At 45.8% G+C, this 12,730-nt stretch overlaps 1 protein-coding gene across 13 annotated transcripts in view; it reads right to left on the minus strand.

Moving 5' to 3' along the window:
* Positions 1–12,730, minus strand: part of PGAP2 (post-GPI attachment to proteins 2) — a 28,240-nt gene that overhangs the window by 15,299 nt on the left and 211 nt on the right. For 5 of the 13 annotated variants that reach the window (XM_051822984.2, XM_070074604.1, XM_070074609.1 and 2 more), the window contains exon 2: positions 2,413–2,510. The exons of 2 other annotated variants lie outside the window; for them this stretch is intronic. Coding sequence is in view for 2 of the 11 variants with exons in the window: in XM_008264733.4 (XP_008262955.3) it covers positions 12,455–12,551 (97 nt within the window). In the remaining 9 variants the exon portion in view is untranslated. Of the gene's footprint in view, positions 1–2,412; positions 2,511–12,454; positions 12,589–12,730 lie in introns of those variants that run through there. 6 more of the 13 variants (XM_070074632.1, XM_070074622.1, XM_051822986.2 and 3 more) reach the window with 3 other exon arrangements.

The following is a 12,730-nucleotide window of genomic DNA, read 5'->3' on the forward strand; positions in this document are numbered from 1 at the left end:
CAGTTGTCTTGAGAATTAGAGATAATAGAGCAACATGACAGGCATGTGGAAAGTACACAATACTTGATAATTCTTACAGCTAGATGCATAAGCCAGAGAGTTTGAAATCATCCTGATTCAGCCTTTTCTTCTTTTAATTTTTAAAATTTGACTTATTTTCATTTTCTTTGAAAGCAGAGAGACAGAGACAGACATGGAGAGAGAGAGAGCTTCCACATGCTGGTTCACTCCCTAAATCCCAGAACTGGGCCAGGATGGAGCCAGAAGCTCAGAACTCCATCCAGTTTTCCTAATGGGGTGGCAGGGACCCAAGCACCTTGAGCCATCATGGCTGCCTCCCAGAGTGCTCATTAGCAGGAAGCTGGATTGGAAGCGGATGCAGGATTCGAACACAGATATTCTGATATGGGATGCGGGCATCCCAAAGTAGGGTCTTAACCAATGTGCAAAATGCCTGCCCTGAGGCCTTTCCTGAAAAAATTTGACCTTGGTTGTCCCTGACCCTCTTTGAATCTATTTATTTTTAAGACTTTTGCTGTTTACTTTATTTGAAAGACTCCCACCCTCACTGGTTTCTGTGAGAAAAGTAGAAGAATTGATTCTTACTGTGTGTCAAGGATTGTATATATACTCTCATCTGATCCTCTTAATAGTCTAGTAAGTAAGTTTGATGGATTCCATTTTGCAGACAAAGCAGTTGAGCAACCATCTAAGCATCTTGCTTTGTCCTCATTCAGTAGGTACTTAGTAGTTACTGAATCAGCATTTGTCCCTGCTCCAAGTAGCTGCTGCTGTTGTTGAGGCCCTCTAGGGTCTCCTGCCTTCCTGGTAGTTTTGCCTGGAGACTGGACACACTCCAGAGAGGACTGTGTCTGCAGCAGTGCCACTATTTCCCAGATTTAGCCACAATCACTACTGTGCTCCCTGTTTGTACTTAGATACCTCCAAGCAGACTGTTCACAGGGATATTCCAGCCCCTAGTAGCATGAGGACAGCACAGAACGGGGTGAGAGATGACAGCTAGAAAATGTGGAAAACTTACAGCCAGTCTCCTTCACTGCCTCCTTGTCCTCCTGTCTCTCCATCAACTTCCCCATTACAGCCGCACTGGCTCTTGTCCTGCCTTTGCTGCAGATGGGTTAGTTAGCAACTCTCCTTAACTTTTTTTTTTTTTTTTTTTTTTTGACAGGCAGAGTGGACAGTGAGAGAGAGACAGAGAGAAAGGTCTTCCTTTGCCGTTGGTTCACCCTCCAATGGCCGCCACGGCCGGTGCACTGCGCTGATTCGAAAGCAGGAGCCAGATGGTTTTCCTGGTCTCCCATGGGGTGCAGGGCCCAAGCACTTGGGTCATCCTCCACTGCACTCCCTGGCCACAGCAGAGAGCTGGCCTGGAAGAGGGGCAACCGGGACAGAATCCGGTGCCCCAACCGGGACTAGAACCCGGTGTGCCGGTGCCGCAAGGCGGAGGATTAGCCTATTGAGCCTCGGCGCCGGCCTTAACTTTTAGGATCAAGAGCAAATCCCTTAGTGTGATATTGAACATTCTTTATAATCTGGTCATCTTCCACTCCGGCAGCCACAAATTTTACACACCAGGTGCACTCCCTTGGCCATGAAGCTTTGCTCAACTTCTCCCTTTTCTCCCCCTGGATTCCATGATGTGGCGGCCTCCCTTCTCCACAAGCAGCATCACATGGTCTTGCAGCATACTTCTATCTATCGGCACCATGACTTCAATGAAGCAAAATAACTTGCTGCCTGTCTATCTGCCCACATTTCTGGAAGTTCATATAAGTTCATTCATTTCTTAATCTTTTAGCTTAGTCCAGGGACAGAGACAGTAGTAGGAGGTTTTTTTGTATTGGTTTGATTGAACTCAGTTTTGGTAGAAGGGCAGTACTTCAATAATCAGAGATTTAGGAACTTTAAGAAACTTTCTGTTGCTTCTAAAATTTATATTTAGTTTCATTTTATTTGAAAGGCAGAGAGACAAGGAGAGAGAGAGAGAGATGGACACAGAGAGAGGAGAAAGAGTGAGCTTCCATCTGCTGGTTCACTCCCCAAATGCCTGCAACAGCACAGGCTGGGCAAGGCTGAAGCCAGGAGCTGGGAACTCAGTACTCAATCCAGGTCTCCCAAGTAGGTGGCGGGCACTCAGCTACTTGAGCCATCATTTGCGGCTGGAAGCTGGAATCGGAAGCAAAGTCAGGACTCCAAACCAGGCACTTCCAAATGGGATACAGTCATCCCATTAGAGCCAAAGCCCACCCCCCCTACACCCCCACGCCGAAAGGCTTTGAAGAACAACTGCTAGGGGTGGCAGCTGGAGTGAGGAGTGAGCATGGCTGGAGTGAACTAAGAGGCAGAGATACAGACAGTGCTGAAGACAACCAGCTTCAGGCCCAAGTTTACCTGTGTCTCCTGGGAAGCCTCAGGAAAATCAGCAGTCCCTTTGGCTTGCAGAGGAGTCATTCTTTGTCCTTTTCAGAGATCTTTTTCTTTTTTTTTATCTTAAAAAATCAAAAATAAATAAATAAATAAAAAGAACTTGACCAATCATATACAAATGCTTTGTGCTGGGGCCGGTGCTGTGGCGCAGTAGGTTAAAGCCCTGGCCTGAAGCACCAGCATCCCATATGAATGCCAGTTCTAGTCCTGGCTGCTCTTCTTCTTCTTCTTCTTTTTTTTTTTTTTTTTTTTTTTTTTTGACAGGCAGAGTTAGTTAGTGAGAGAGAGAGAGAGACAGACAGACAGACAGAGAGAAAGATCTTCCCTCCGCTGGTTAAACCCCCAAATGCCTCCACGGCCAGCGCGCTGTGCCGATCCGAAGCAAGGAGCCAAGCAGGTGCTTCCTCCTGGTTTCCCATGAGGGCGCAAGGCCCAAGCACTTGATCCATCCTCCACCGCCTTCCCGGGCCATAGCAGAGAGCCGGACCGGAAGAGGTCGGCTGCTCCTCTTCTGATCCAACTCTCTGCTATGGCCCGCGATAGCGGTAGAGGATGGCCCAAGTCCCTGGGTCCCCCTGCACCCACGTGGGAGATCTGGTAGAAGCTCCTGGCTCCTTGCTTTGGATCGGTGCAGCTCCAGCCATTGTGGCCATCTGGGGAGTGAACCAGCAGATGAAAGACCTCTCTCTCTGCCTATACCTCTCTCTGTAACTCTCTTTCAAATAAATAAAAATAAATCTTTAAAAAAAATGTTTTGTGCCCATATCTTTTATTTATTGGTTGATCAGAGATCTTTTTCATGACCAAGGCAAACTTCTTGGATGGCTTTAAAATATCCACTGCATTGCTCTCTCATCTTGCTATAGCCCCACAAAGACTCAAACAGGAATTAAATCTTCAGTGTTCTATGGAACTTTCTTTGCTCCCTTTTTACTACTAGGATCAAGTTCAAGTATATACTTTTGGATACATTGGGCTCTTTCCTGTCCCCACACCTTTGTTTTCCCTGTTTATCTGGCCTGGAATGTTCTCATTCCCCTTTTCCTTCTCAGCAAACTGTATCCAGTCCATAAGATACAGATTAGCATGACACTTTGGTAAATAAGGGTGCATGTAGTAATGTCTAAGGAGATCACTAAAATGTTAATAATAAAAAATCATTTAACTTCTAAACTAGTATAGGAGGATAAATGAATAGTTTAAAAGAATGCAAGGAAAGAGACATAAAGATACTTTAAAAGATAATGGAAAGGCCGGCGCCACAGCTCACTAGGCTAATCCTCTGCCTGTGGCGCTGGTACCCCGGGTTCTAGTCCCAGTTTGGGCGCTGGATTCTGTCCCAGTTGCTCCTCTTCCAGTCCAGTTCTCTGCTGTGGCCCAGGAAGGCAGTGGAGGATGGCCCAAGTCCTTGGGACCTGCACCCACATGGGAGACCAGGAGGAAGCACCTGGCTCCTGGCTTTAGGTTGGTGCAGCACACCAGCCATAGCGGCCATTTCGGGGGGTGAACCAATGGAAGGAAGACCTTTCTCTCTGTCTCTCTCTGTCTCTCTCTGTCTCTCTCTCTAACTCTGCCTGTAAAAAAAGTAAAAAAAAAAAAAAATCATGGAAATGCTGGCATTATGGAATAACAGGTAAAACTGCTGCCTTCAATGCTGGCATCCCATGTGAGCACTGGTTCGAGTCCCAGTTGCTCCACTTCCAATCCAGCTCCCTGCTAATACACCTAGGAAAGCAGCAGAAGATGGCCCGAGTATTTGGGCTCCTGCACCCACATGGGAGATCCAGAGGAATCTCCTAGCTCCCTGGCTCCTGGCTTTGGCCTAGCCCAGCCCCAGCTGTTGCAGCCATCTGGGAAGTGAACCAGTAGATGGAAGATCTCTCTCTGTGTCTCTCCCTCTCTTTCTCTGTAACTGCCTTTCAAAAATAAAATCAATATTTTTTAAAAAATTGAAATCCGTGCCTCAAGGAGTCTTCAAAAAGTTCATGGTGGATGAATGTTATTAAAAAACAATGCAGGGAGGGTTGGCGCTGTGGTAAAGTAGGTTAATCCTCCGCCTGCGGCACTGGCATCCCATATGGTAGTCCCGGCTGTTCCTCTTCCTATCCAGTCCTCTGCTATGGCCTGGGAAAGCTGTAGAAGATGGCCCAAGTAGTACATGGGCCCCTGAACCCATGTGGGAGACCTGGAAGAATCTCCTGGCTCCTGACTTTGAATTGGCACAGCTCTGGCCATTGTGGCCATTTGGGGAGTGAACCAGCATACGGAAGACCTCTCTCTCTCTATCTCTATCTCTCTGCCTCTGCCTCTCTGTAACTCAAATAAATCTTAAAAAAAAAAAAAATGCACAGGGGCCACAGGGACAACATTATGGTATAGCAGGTAAAGCTGCCACCTGTGATGCCCCCTTCCCATATGGGCACTGATTTGAGCCCAACTGCTCCACTCCCAATCCAGCTCTCTGATATTGGCCTGGGAACAACAGCAGAAAAATGGCCCAGGTGCTTGGGTCCCTACCACCCACGTGGGAGACCCAGATGAAGATCCTGGCTCCTGGCTTCAGCCTGGCCCCGCCCCAGCCATTGCCGCTATCTAGAAAGCAAACCAGTGGATGGAAGATCTCTTTCTCTCTGTTCCTACCTCTCTATCTGTACAAACAAAAAACTATGTACAGATTTCAAAAATTACTTGCACCCAAATAAACTTATCTTTTAACTCTCTTTTCCACTTTTTGAAGTATCCTCACATAAATGGCCAATAAGCAGTGAAAAGATTCTCAATCATTAATCATTAGGGAAATGCATACCATAGTTTGTGGGATGGCTATAATAAAAATTTTTAAATATTTCTTTATTTTATTGGAAATGCAGAGTTAGAGAGGGAGAGAAAGAGAGAGAGAGAGAGAGAGAGAGAGAGAGAGAGAGATCTTCCACCTGTTGGTCCACCCTCCCCGCCCCCGCCAAATGGCTGCAATGGCCAGAGCTGGGTCAGAATGAAACCAAGAGCCAGGGGTCTGGAGCCAGGAGCTTCTGCTGGGTCTCCCACATGAGCACAGCGGCACAAGTACTTGGGCCATTTTCCACTGCTTTCCCAGCCTCATTATCAGGGATCTGGATGTGAAGTGGAGCAGCCAGGTCTCCAACTGGTGTCCATATGGGATGCCTGCATTGCAGGTGGCGGCTTAACCCACTACACCACAGTGCCAGCCCCTAAAATATTTTTTAAAAAGAAAAATAAGTGGTGTTGGCAATGTGATACATTAGATTAAGCTGCTTGCCTGTGACACCAGCATCCCATATTAGAGTGTCATTTCAAGTCACATCTTCTCTGCTTCTGATCCAGCTCCATGCTATTGAGCCTGGGAGGGCAGTGGAGAATGACCTGAGTGCTTAGGCCCCTGCCAACCACAGGGGAGGCCCAGTTGGAGTTCCTGGCTCCTGGCTTCAGCTTGGCCCAGCTGTCTGGGGAGTGAACCAGTGGATGGAAGATCTCTTTCTCCATCTGAATTCCTCTTTTTCTGTCACTCTGCCTTTCAAATAAATAAATCTTTAAAAAACAAAAAGGAAAATAACTGTTAGTAAGGATGTAGAGAAATTTGAACCCTCATATATTGTTGCAGGAATGTAAAATAGTGTGGTCAGTTTGAAAAACAGCTTGGCAGTTTTCTAAAAGTTAAACACAGAGTTACTGGAAATATGACCTCACAATTCCATTCCTCAGTCCATACAGCAAAGAACTGAAAACAAGTACTCAAACAGGTACATGTACACACAAGTCACCCAAAAGATGGAAACACCCCAAATGTTCACCAAGAAATGAATGGATAAACAAAATGTAGTACAGCCATATAGCGGAATATTATATAGGAATGAATGAAGAACTGATACATACTCCAGCTCCGATGAAACTTGAGAACAAATGAAGTGAAAGACGTCAGACACAAAAGGCCACATACTATATGATTCCATTTATATAAAAAGTTTCCAGAGTAAAGAAATTCATTGAGACAGAATGCACATTGGATGTAATCAGGGGTCAGTGGAAGAGAACAGGGAGCTAGTCCTTAAAGGATTAACAGGTTTTACTTTGGAGTGGTGGAAATGTTTGGAACTAGGAGTACCCAGGAGCTGCACAACATTGTGAATGCGTCAAATGCCACTGAATTGTTTACCTCAAAAGTTTCATTTTGTTATGTGACTTTCACCTCAATAATTTTTTTTAAAGTCAACATGCAGAATCAAAAATAAAGTATTTGGATATGTGGCCCAGTGGGTTCAGCTGCCACTTGCGAAGTTGACATTCCCCTATCAGAGGATCAGAGCACCAGTTTGATTACCGCTGCTCTGTTTCTAAGCCAGTTCCCTGCTAATGTGCCTGGAAAGGTAGTAGAAGATGGTCCAGTTCTTGCGCCCCTGCCACTCAGATGGCAGGATGGGGCTGCTGGCTTCAGGTGTCAGTTTGGCCCAGAGCTGGCTGTTACAGCCATTTGGGAAGTGAACCAGCAGGTAGATAGATAGATAGATAGATAGATCAATCAATCAATCTCTGCCTTTCAAATAAATAAAATCTTTTTTAACAAATAAAGCACTTGACAAATGGAAAAAAAAAAAAAAGGTAAACACAGAGTTACCAGATAACCTAGCAATTCCATTCCTAGGTATAAACCCAAGAAAGTTGAAAATATTCATCCACAAATAATTTTATATGAATATTCATGCAGCATTACTCATAATGGTTAAAAAGTGAAAACAACCCAAATGTTCATCAACTCATCAATGAATAAACAAAAGGTGGTATTCATGGAATGTTATATATTTGACCATAAAAAGCAAGGAATTACTGATGTATGCTACACATAAATGAACTTTGAAAACACTGTTAAGTGAAAGAAGTCACACATAAAGGCCATATTTTGTACGATTCCATTTATATGAAATGTCCAGAATAAGCAAATCCATAGAGAAAGGAGGCTCGTGGTTACTAGGGGTTAAGGAAAGGCAGGAAGAGGGAGTGTTTGCTAATGGGTCTGAGTTTCTTCTTGGGGTTAACAAAATGTTCTAGAATTACACAGTTGTGATGGTTGCACAGCCTCTGAAAACACTAAAATCCACTAAATTATACATTTCACCTTTAAAGATTTATTTATTTATTTGAAAGGCAGAGTTAAAGAGAGAGAGAGGGAGAGACAGAGATATCTTCCATTCTCTGGCTCAGTCACTAAATGATCACAACAGCTGAGGCTGGGCCATTTGGAAGTCAGGAGGCAGGAGCTTCATCAAGGTCTCCCACATGGGTGTGGGGGCCCAAATATGGGCCATCTTCTGCTTTCTCAGGTACATTAGCAGGGAGCTGGATCATAAGTGGGGCAGCTGGGACTCAAGTGGTACCCATTTGGGATTGCCAGTACTGCAGCTGGAGGCTTAACCTTCTATGCCACAGTGCCAGCCCATAAATTATACATTTTAAAAGGGTGAATTTTGGGGCCAGCGCTGTGGTGCAATGGGTTAAAGCCCTGGCCTGAAGCGCCAGCATCCCATATGGGCACCAGTTTAAGTTCTGGTTGCTCCACTTCCTATCCAGCTCTCTGCTATGGCCTGGGATAGCAGTAGAAGATGGCCCTGCACCCGTGTGGGAGACCTGGAAGAAAACTCCTGGCTCCTGGCTTCAGATTGGCAAAGCTCTGGCCATTGAGACCATCTGGGGAGTGAACCAGTGAATGGAAGATCTCTTTCTCTCTCTGCCTCTCCTTTCTCTGTGTAACTCTGACTTTCAAGCAGAATAAATAGATCTTTGAATTTATTCTTCCAGGTCTCCCACGTAGGTGCAGGGGCCCAAGGACTTGGGCCTTCTTCCACTGCTTTCCAAGGCCATAGCAGAGAGCTGGATCAGAAGAGGAGCAGCTGGGACTCGAACCGGCGCTCATATGGGATGCTGGCGCTTCAGGTGGCGACTTTACCTGCTACGCCACAGTGCCGGCCCCAATAAAATAAATCTTTTTTTTAAAAAAGGTGAATTTTGTGTTGTGTGGATTATATCTAAGTTTTTTAAAAAATCTGGCAAAGGGCTGGGCCTCAACAAATGGCAGCTACTGTTATAAAAAAATAAAAAGTAAGCTGGCACCGCGGCTTACTAAGCTAATCCTCCGCCTTGCGGCGCCGGCACACCAGGTTCTAGTCCCGGTCGGGGCGCCGGATTCTGTCCCGGTTGCCCCTCTTCCAGGCCAGCTCTCTGCTGTGGCCAGGGAGTGCAGTGGAGGATGGTCCAAGTACTTGGGCCCTGCACCCCATGGAAGACCAGGAGGAAGCACCTGGCTCCTGGCTTTGGATCAGCGCGGTGCGCTGGCCGCAGCACGCCAGCCGCAGTGGCCATTGGAGGGTGAACCAACGGCAAAGGAAGACCTTTCTCTCTGTGTCTCTCTCTCACTGTCCACTCTGCCTGTCAAAAAAAAAATAATAATAAATAAATAAAATTAAAAAAAAATAACAAGTAAAGAAAAACAGAACAGGTTAAACAAATAGAAAGTATAAAATGTTAGATAAAATCCTGAACGTTCTGGTAAATTCATTTAATATAATTAAGTAAATGTTCTGCTTAAAAGTCAAAGGGATTCACATAGGATTTATAAAAATCCATTTATGTGCTACTTACAAACCTTACCCTTCCTTACCAAGTCATGGGACAAGAAGACGGAATCAGTATTTACTGATTGCTTACTATGGACAAATATGTCCCCGGTCCTTTGCAAATTCCATTACCTTATTTGACTTTCACAAGCACCTTACAAAATATGAAGTACTATGTCAGTTTCATAGGTAAGGAAGCTGGGGCAAGATCTGTTAAATAATTTGTACAAAGTCTAACAATTAGCAGATCTAGAAGTTGAAATTAACTCTGATTCCAACTCTGCTGCTCGTTCCAATGCAACATCTAAGAAATCCAGAACCAACAATGTGGAAATCTCTTGCCTTTGGTGATTCTGTGATCCTTGTAGGCCTGTTTCCTCCCCAAACACAATCCTTCATAGGTGCATACGGTGAGTTCTCAAAGCATGTGTGTGACACTGGCAGCTCCTAAGATTTTCCTTTCCTGAGCTGGACTCCCACTAAGCTCTGTCTTTCTTATCTAGAGCAGAGTGTTGAGCTGTGGACATCATAGCTCCTGATGGCAAGGCCAGGCTTGGCTCAGCAAGCATTTGTGAGCATGCAGAAAAACTGTGTCTTTAGAGTGGAAGAAAGAAGATGCTGATAACCAAAAAGGGTCTTGTGAGAATCAGAGTAACAGTGTGTGTGCCAGGAAGCCCCTGGCTCCACAAAGATGTCCTTCTGCAGTTAGGACCCCCTGGGAATAATGAGTTATGGGCCACACACCTAGCAGAGCATCTAACAAGAGGTCCTTAGAAATCACCGTGGTCACAGAAAAATCCTCCCTGGAGCAGCCCATTTCCCATGTGTACTCCAGTCTGCCCACAAATGTGTAATATTTAGTTTCACTTCTGCATACATACTAGTACATTGGACTGGAAGCATTCAATTAACTCACCCACTCAAGACATAGTTCTGAGTTCCCTTTCTGTGTCAGAACCTGTGTCCTAGATTATCGAGAATTGGACCTCTGTGACATTTTTAACAAATACAAATATTATCTATCACTCGTTAGGGCTTATTGCATACCAGGTGCCATGCTGATTGCCTTCCATATATGTTGTCATTTATTTCTCACCACAGTCTTGTGAGGCAAGTACAGTTTTTAACCCCATTTTAAAGACAAGGAGGAGCTGGTGCTGTGGTGCAGTGGGTAAAGCCGCCACCTGTAGTGCCAGCATCCAATGTGGATGCTGGTTCGAGATCCAGCTGCTCCACTTCCTATCCAGCTCTCTGCTATGGCCTGGGAAAGCAGTAGAAGAAGGCCCAAGTCCTTGGGCCCCTGCACCTGCATGGAAGACCTGAAAGAAGCTCCTGGCTCGCTCCTGGCTTTGGATCGGCACAGTTCCAGCCGCTGCAGCCAATTAGGGAGTGAACCAGTGGATGGAAGACCTCTCTGTCTCTGACTCTCCTTCTCTCTGTGTGTAACTCTGACTTTCAAATAAATAAATAAATCTAAAAAAAAAAAAAAAAAAAAAAAAAAAAAAAAAAAAAGACAAGGAAACTGAAGTTCAGGGGCCAGGAAAATTTTCCCGAGCTCATACAGCTGTACATGGCTGGGAACAGATTTACACCTAGGGTTCTCTGATTCCAAAGACCAATATTTCTACTACTACTGTTCTCCTACTTCAGAATTCACTGATTTAGGGGTGGCGTTCTGGCATAATGGGTAAAGCTACCACCTGTGATGCCAGCATTACATATGCATGCCGGTTCGAGTCCCAGCTGCTCCACTTCTGATCCAGCTCCCTACTAATAGTCTGGGAAAAGCAGCAAGAAATGGTCCAAGTACTTGGGCCCCTGCCACCTAAGTGGGAGACCTGGATGAAGCTCCTGGCTCCTGGCTTCATATTGGTCCTGTCCTGGCCATTGCAGCCATCTGCAGAGTGATCCAGCAGGTGGGATGGAAGACCTCTTTGTCACTCTCTCTTTCTCTAACTGATTTGCAAATAAAATGAATACATCTTTTTAAAAAAAGAATTCACTGATTTATGCATCAACAATCAAAAGTACACCTACTGTGCACTTAGTCAGAATATAAATGTTCTGGAGGGCAGTGAGTAGGCCACTCTACCTATCCACAGAAAGATAATGACTTCCTGATGTAAAGACAGCAGGAGGGGTGTTTGAATGGACGACTTGGGATACAGTGAGTAAGAATCAGATGTTTAAACTAGCTTTACTATTTGGCCATCTATACATTTTTTTCTTCTTCAAGCATTTACTAAGCACATGTGATGTTAAGTGTTTCTTCCAGCCACAATCATATTCCATCTTTATAACCATTCCACTTAAATATTGTTTTCTTTGAAAGGCAGACAGAGAGAGCTCCTATCTGATTCAATTCATAAATGCCTGCACAGGCCAGGGCTGAGCTGAAGTGGAAGCCAAGAGTAAGGAAACTCAAAGGAGCTATCCCATGTGGAGGACAGGAACTAAACTATTTGAGCCATCAGCACTGCCTCCCAGAATCTGCACTGGCAGGGAACTGGAGTCAGGAGCGGGAATGAACCCAGAGGCACTTTGGTACTGAACTCAGAAACCAAGTGGTATCTTAACTGCTAGGCCAACACCAGTCCTTACTACTACTCCACTTTACAACAGGTCAGTTATCTCTCATTCCTCGCTACCACTGAAAACTCATCTAAGCGTTAGACAAGGCTCCCTTGTTTTCATGGTCCAGGAGGGGTGGTGGTGGAGACATGTTCTGCATACTCCACTTTCTAAACACTGCTGCTGTAACTCTGTGTGAGAGCCTCAGCCACCAGAGGTCTAGTTTCTAGAACAAGCCCACCTCTGCTTCTTGTAATACCAGGTTTCTCTGGGCTAGGCCCTGGCAGGAAAAGAGCAAGAGGATGAAAACGCAGCTCTCTGACCTCCAAAAGCCCCCAGCAAAGAAAACCAGAAAATGAATAAATAACAGGATACAAAGTGACAAGGTTGTAACAGAGACCTAACCAAGCATTAGGCAGCTTGCTGGGAAAAGTCAGCAAATGCGGGGACATTTGAACCAGGCCTTTAAGAGTAAGTACGGGTTCTCAACGTTCAAATGGGACAGAAGTTCTAAGAATCCTTAGTTGTACCGGAATCTAAGGTTGGCCATTCCCTTACAGGATCTCTAATGTTCATAATGTCTATCCTAGGGATAAAAGGAAAGGGTGTGTGCTGGTGCGGGCATGGGTTAAGAGACAAGGAGGTAGGGATTTAGGGCCTCTTAGCCACAGAATAGCTTTGCGGACAGATGCACCTCCCAGGAAGAGCGGCCAGCTCCGCACGTGGTCTGTCCAGGAAGTGTGAGCAGGGCGAGGAGGAAGCCTTCCCATCACCGCCCGCGGACTGGGGCAAGAAAAGGGTAGAATAGTTACCATGCCATCCTGGGGCCTTCCCTCTGATTGGCCCCTGCGCCCGCAGCCCGAGTCTCTCCGCTCGAAGGAAGGGGGCGGAGTCTCCAAGTAGCGTCATCACTCTTCTCCCACATCCCGCCCAGTGCACACCAGTCTGGCCACTCACTAGCCCCCTTCGAGGAGCCCTGTGTGACGTCAAGACTCTCTCCCAGCCAACCGCGGCTGTGAGGGGCGGGACTCCACGTACCTCCCACAGGCCCTCCCCTTTCTCTCCCCAACTCCATTTGACCCTCCTCT

The sequence above is a fragment of the Oryctolagus cuniculus genome, chromosome 1, assembly GCF_964237555.1.
Source record: "Oryctolagus cuniculus chromosome 1, mOryCun1.1, whole genome shotgun sequence".
Lineage (NCBI taxonomy): Eukaryota > Metazoa > Chordata > Mammalia > Lagomorpha > Leporidae > Oryctolagus > Oryctolagus cuniculus.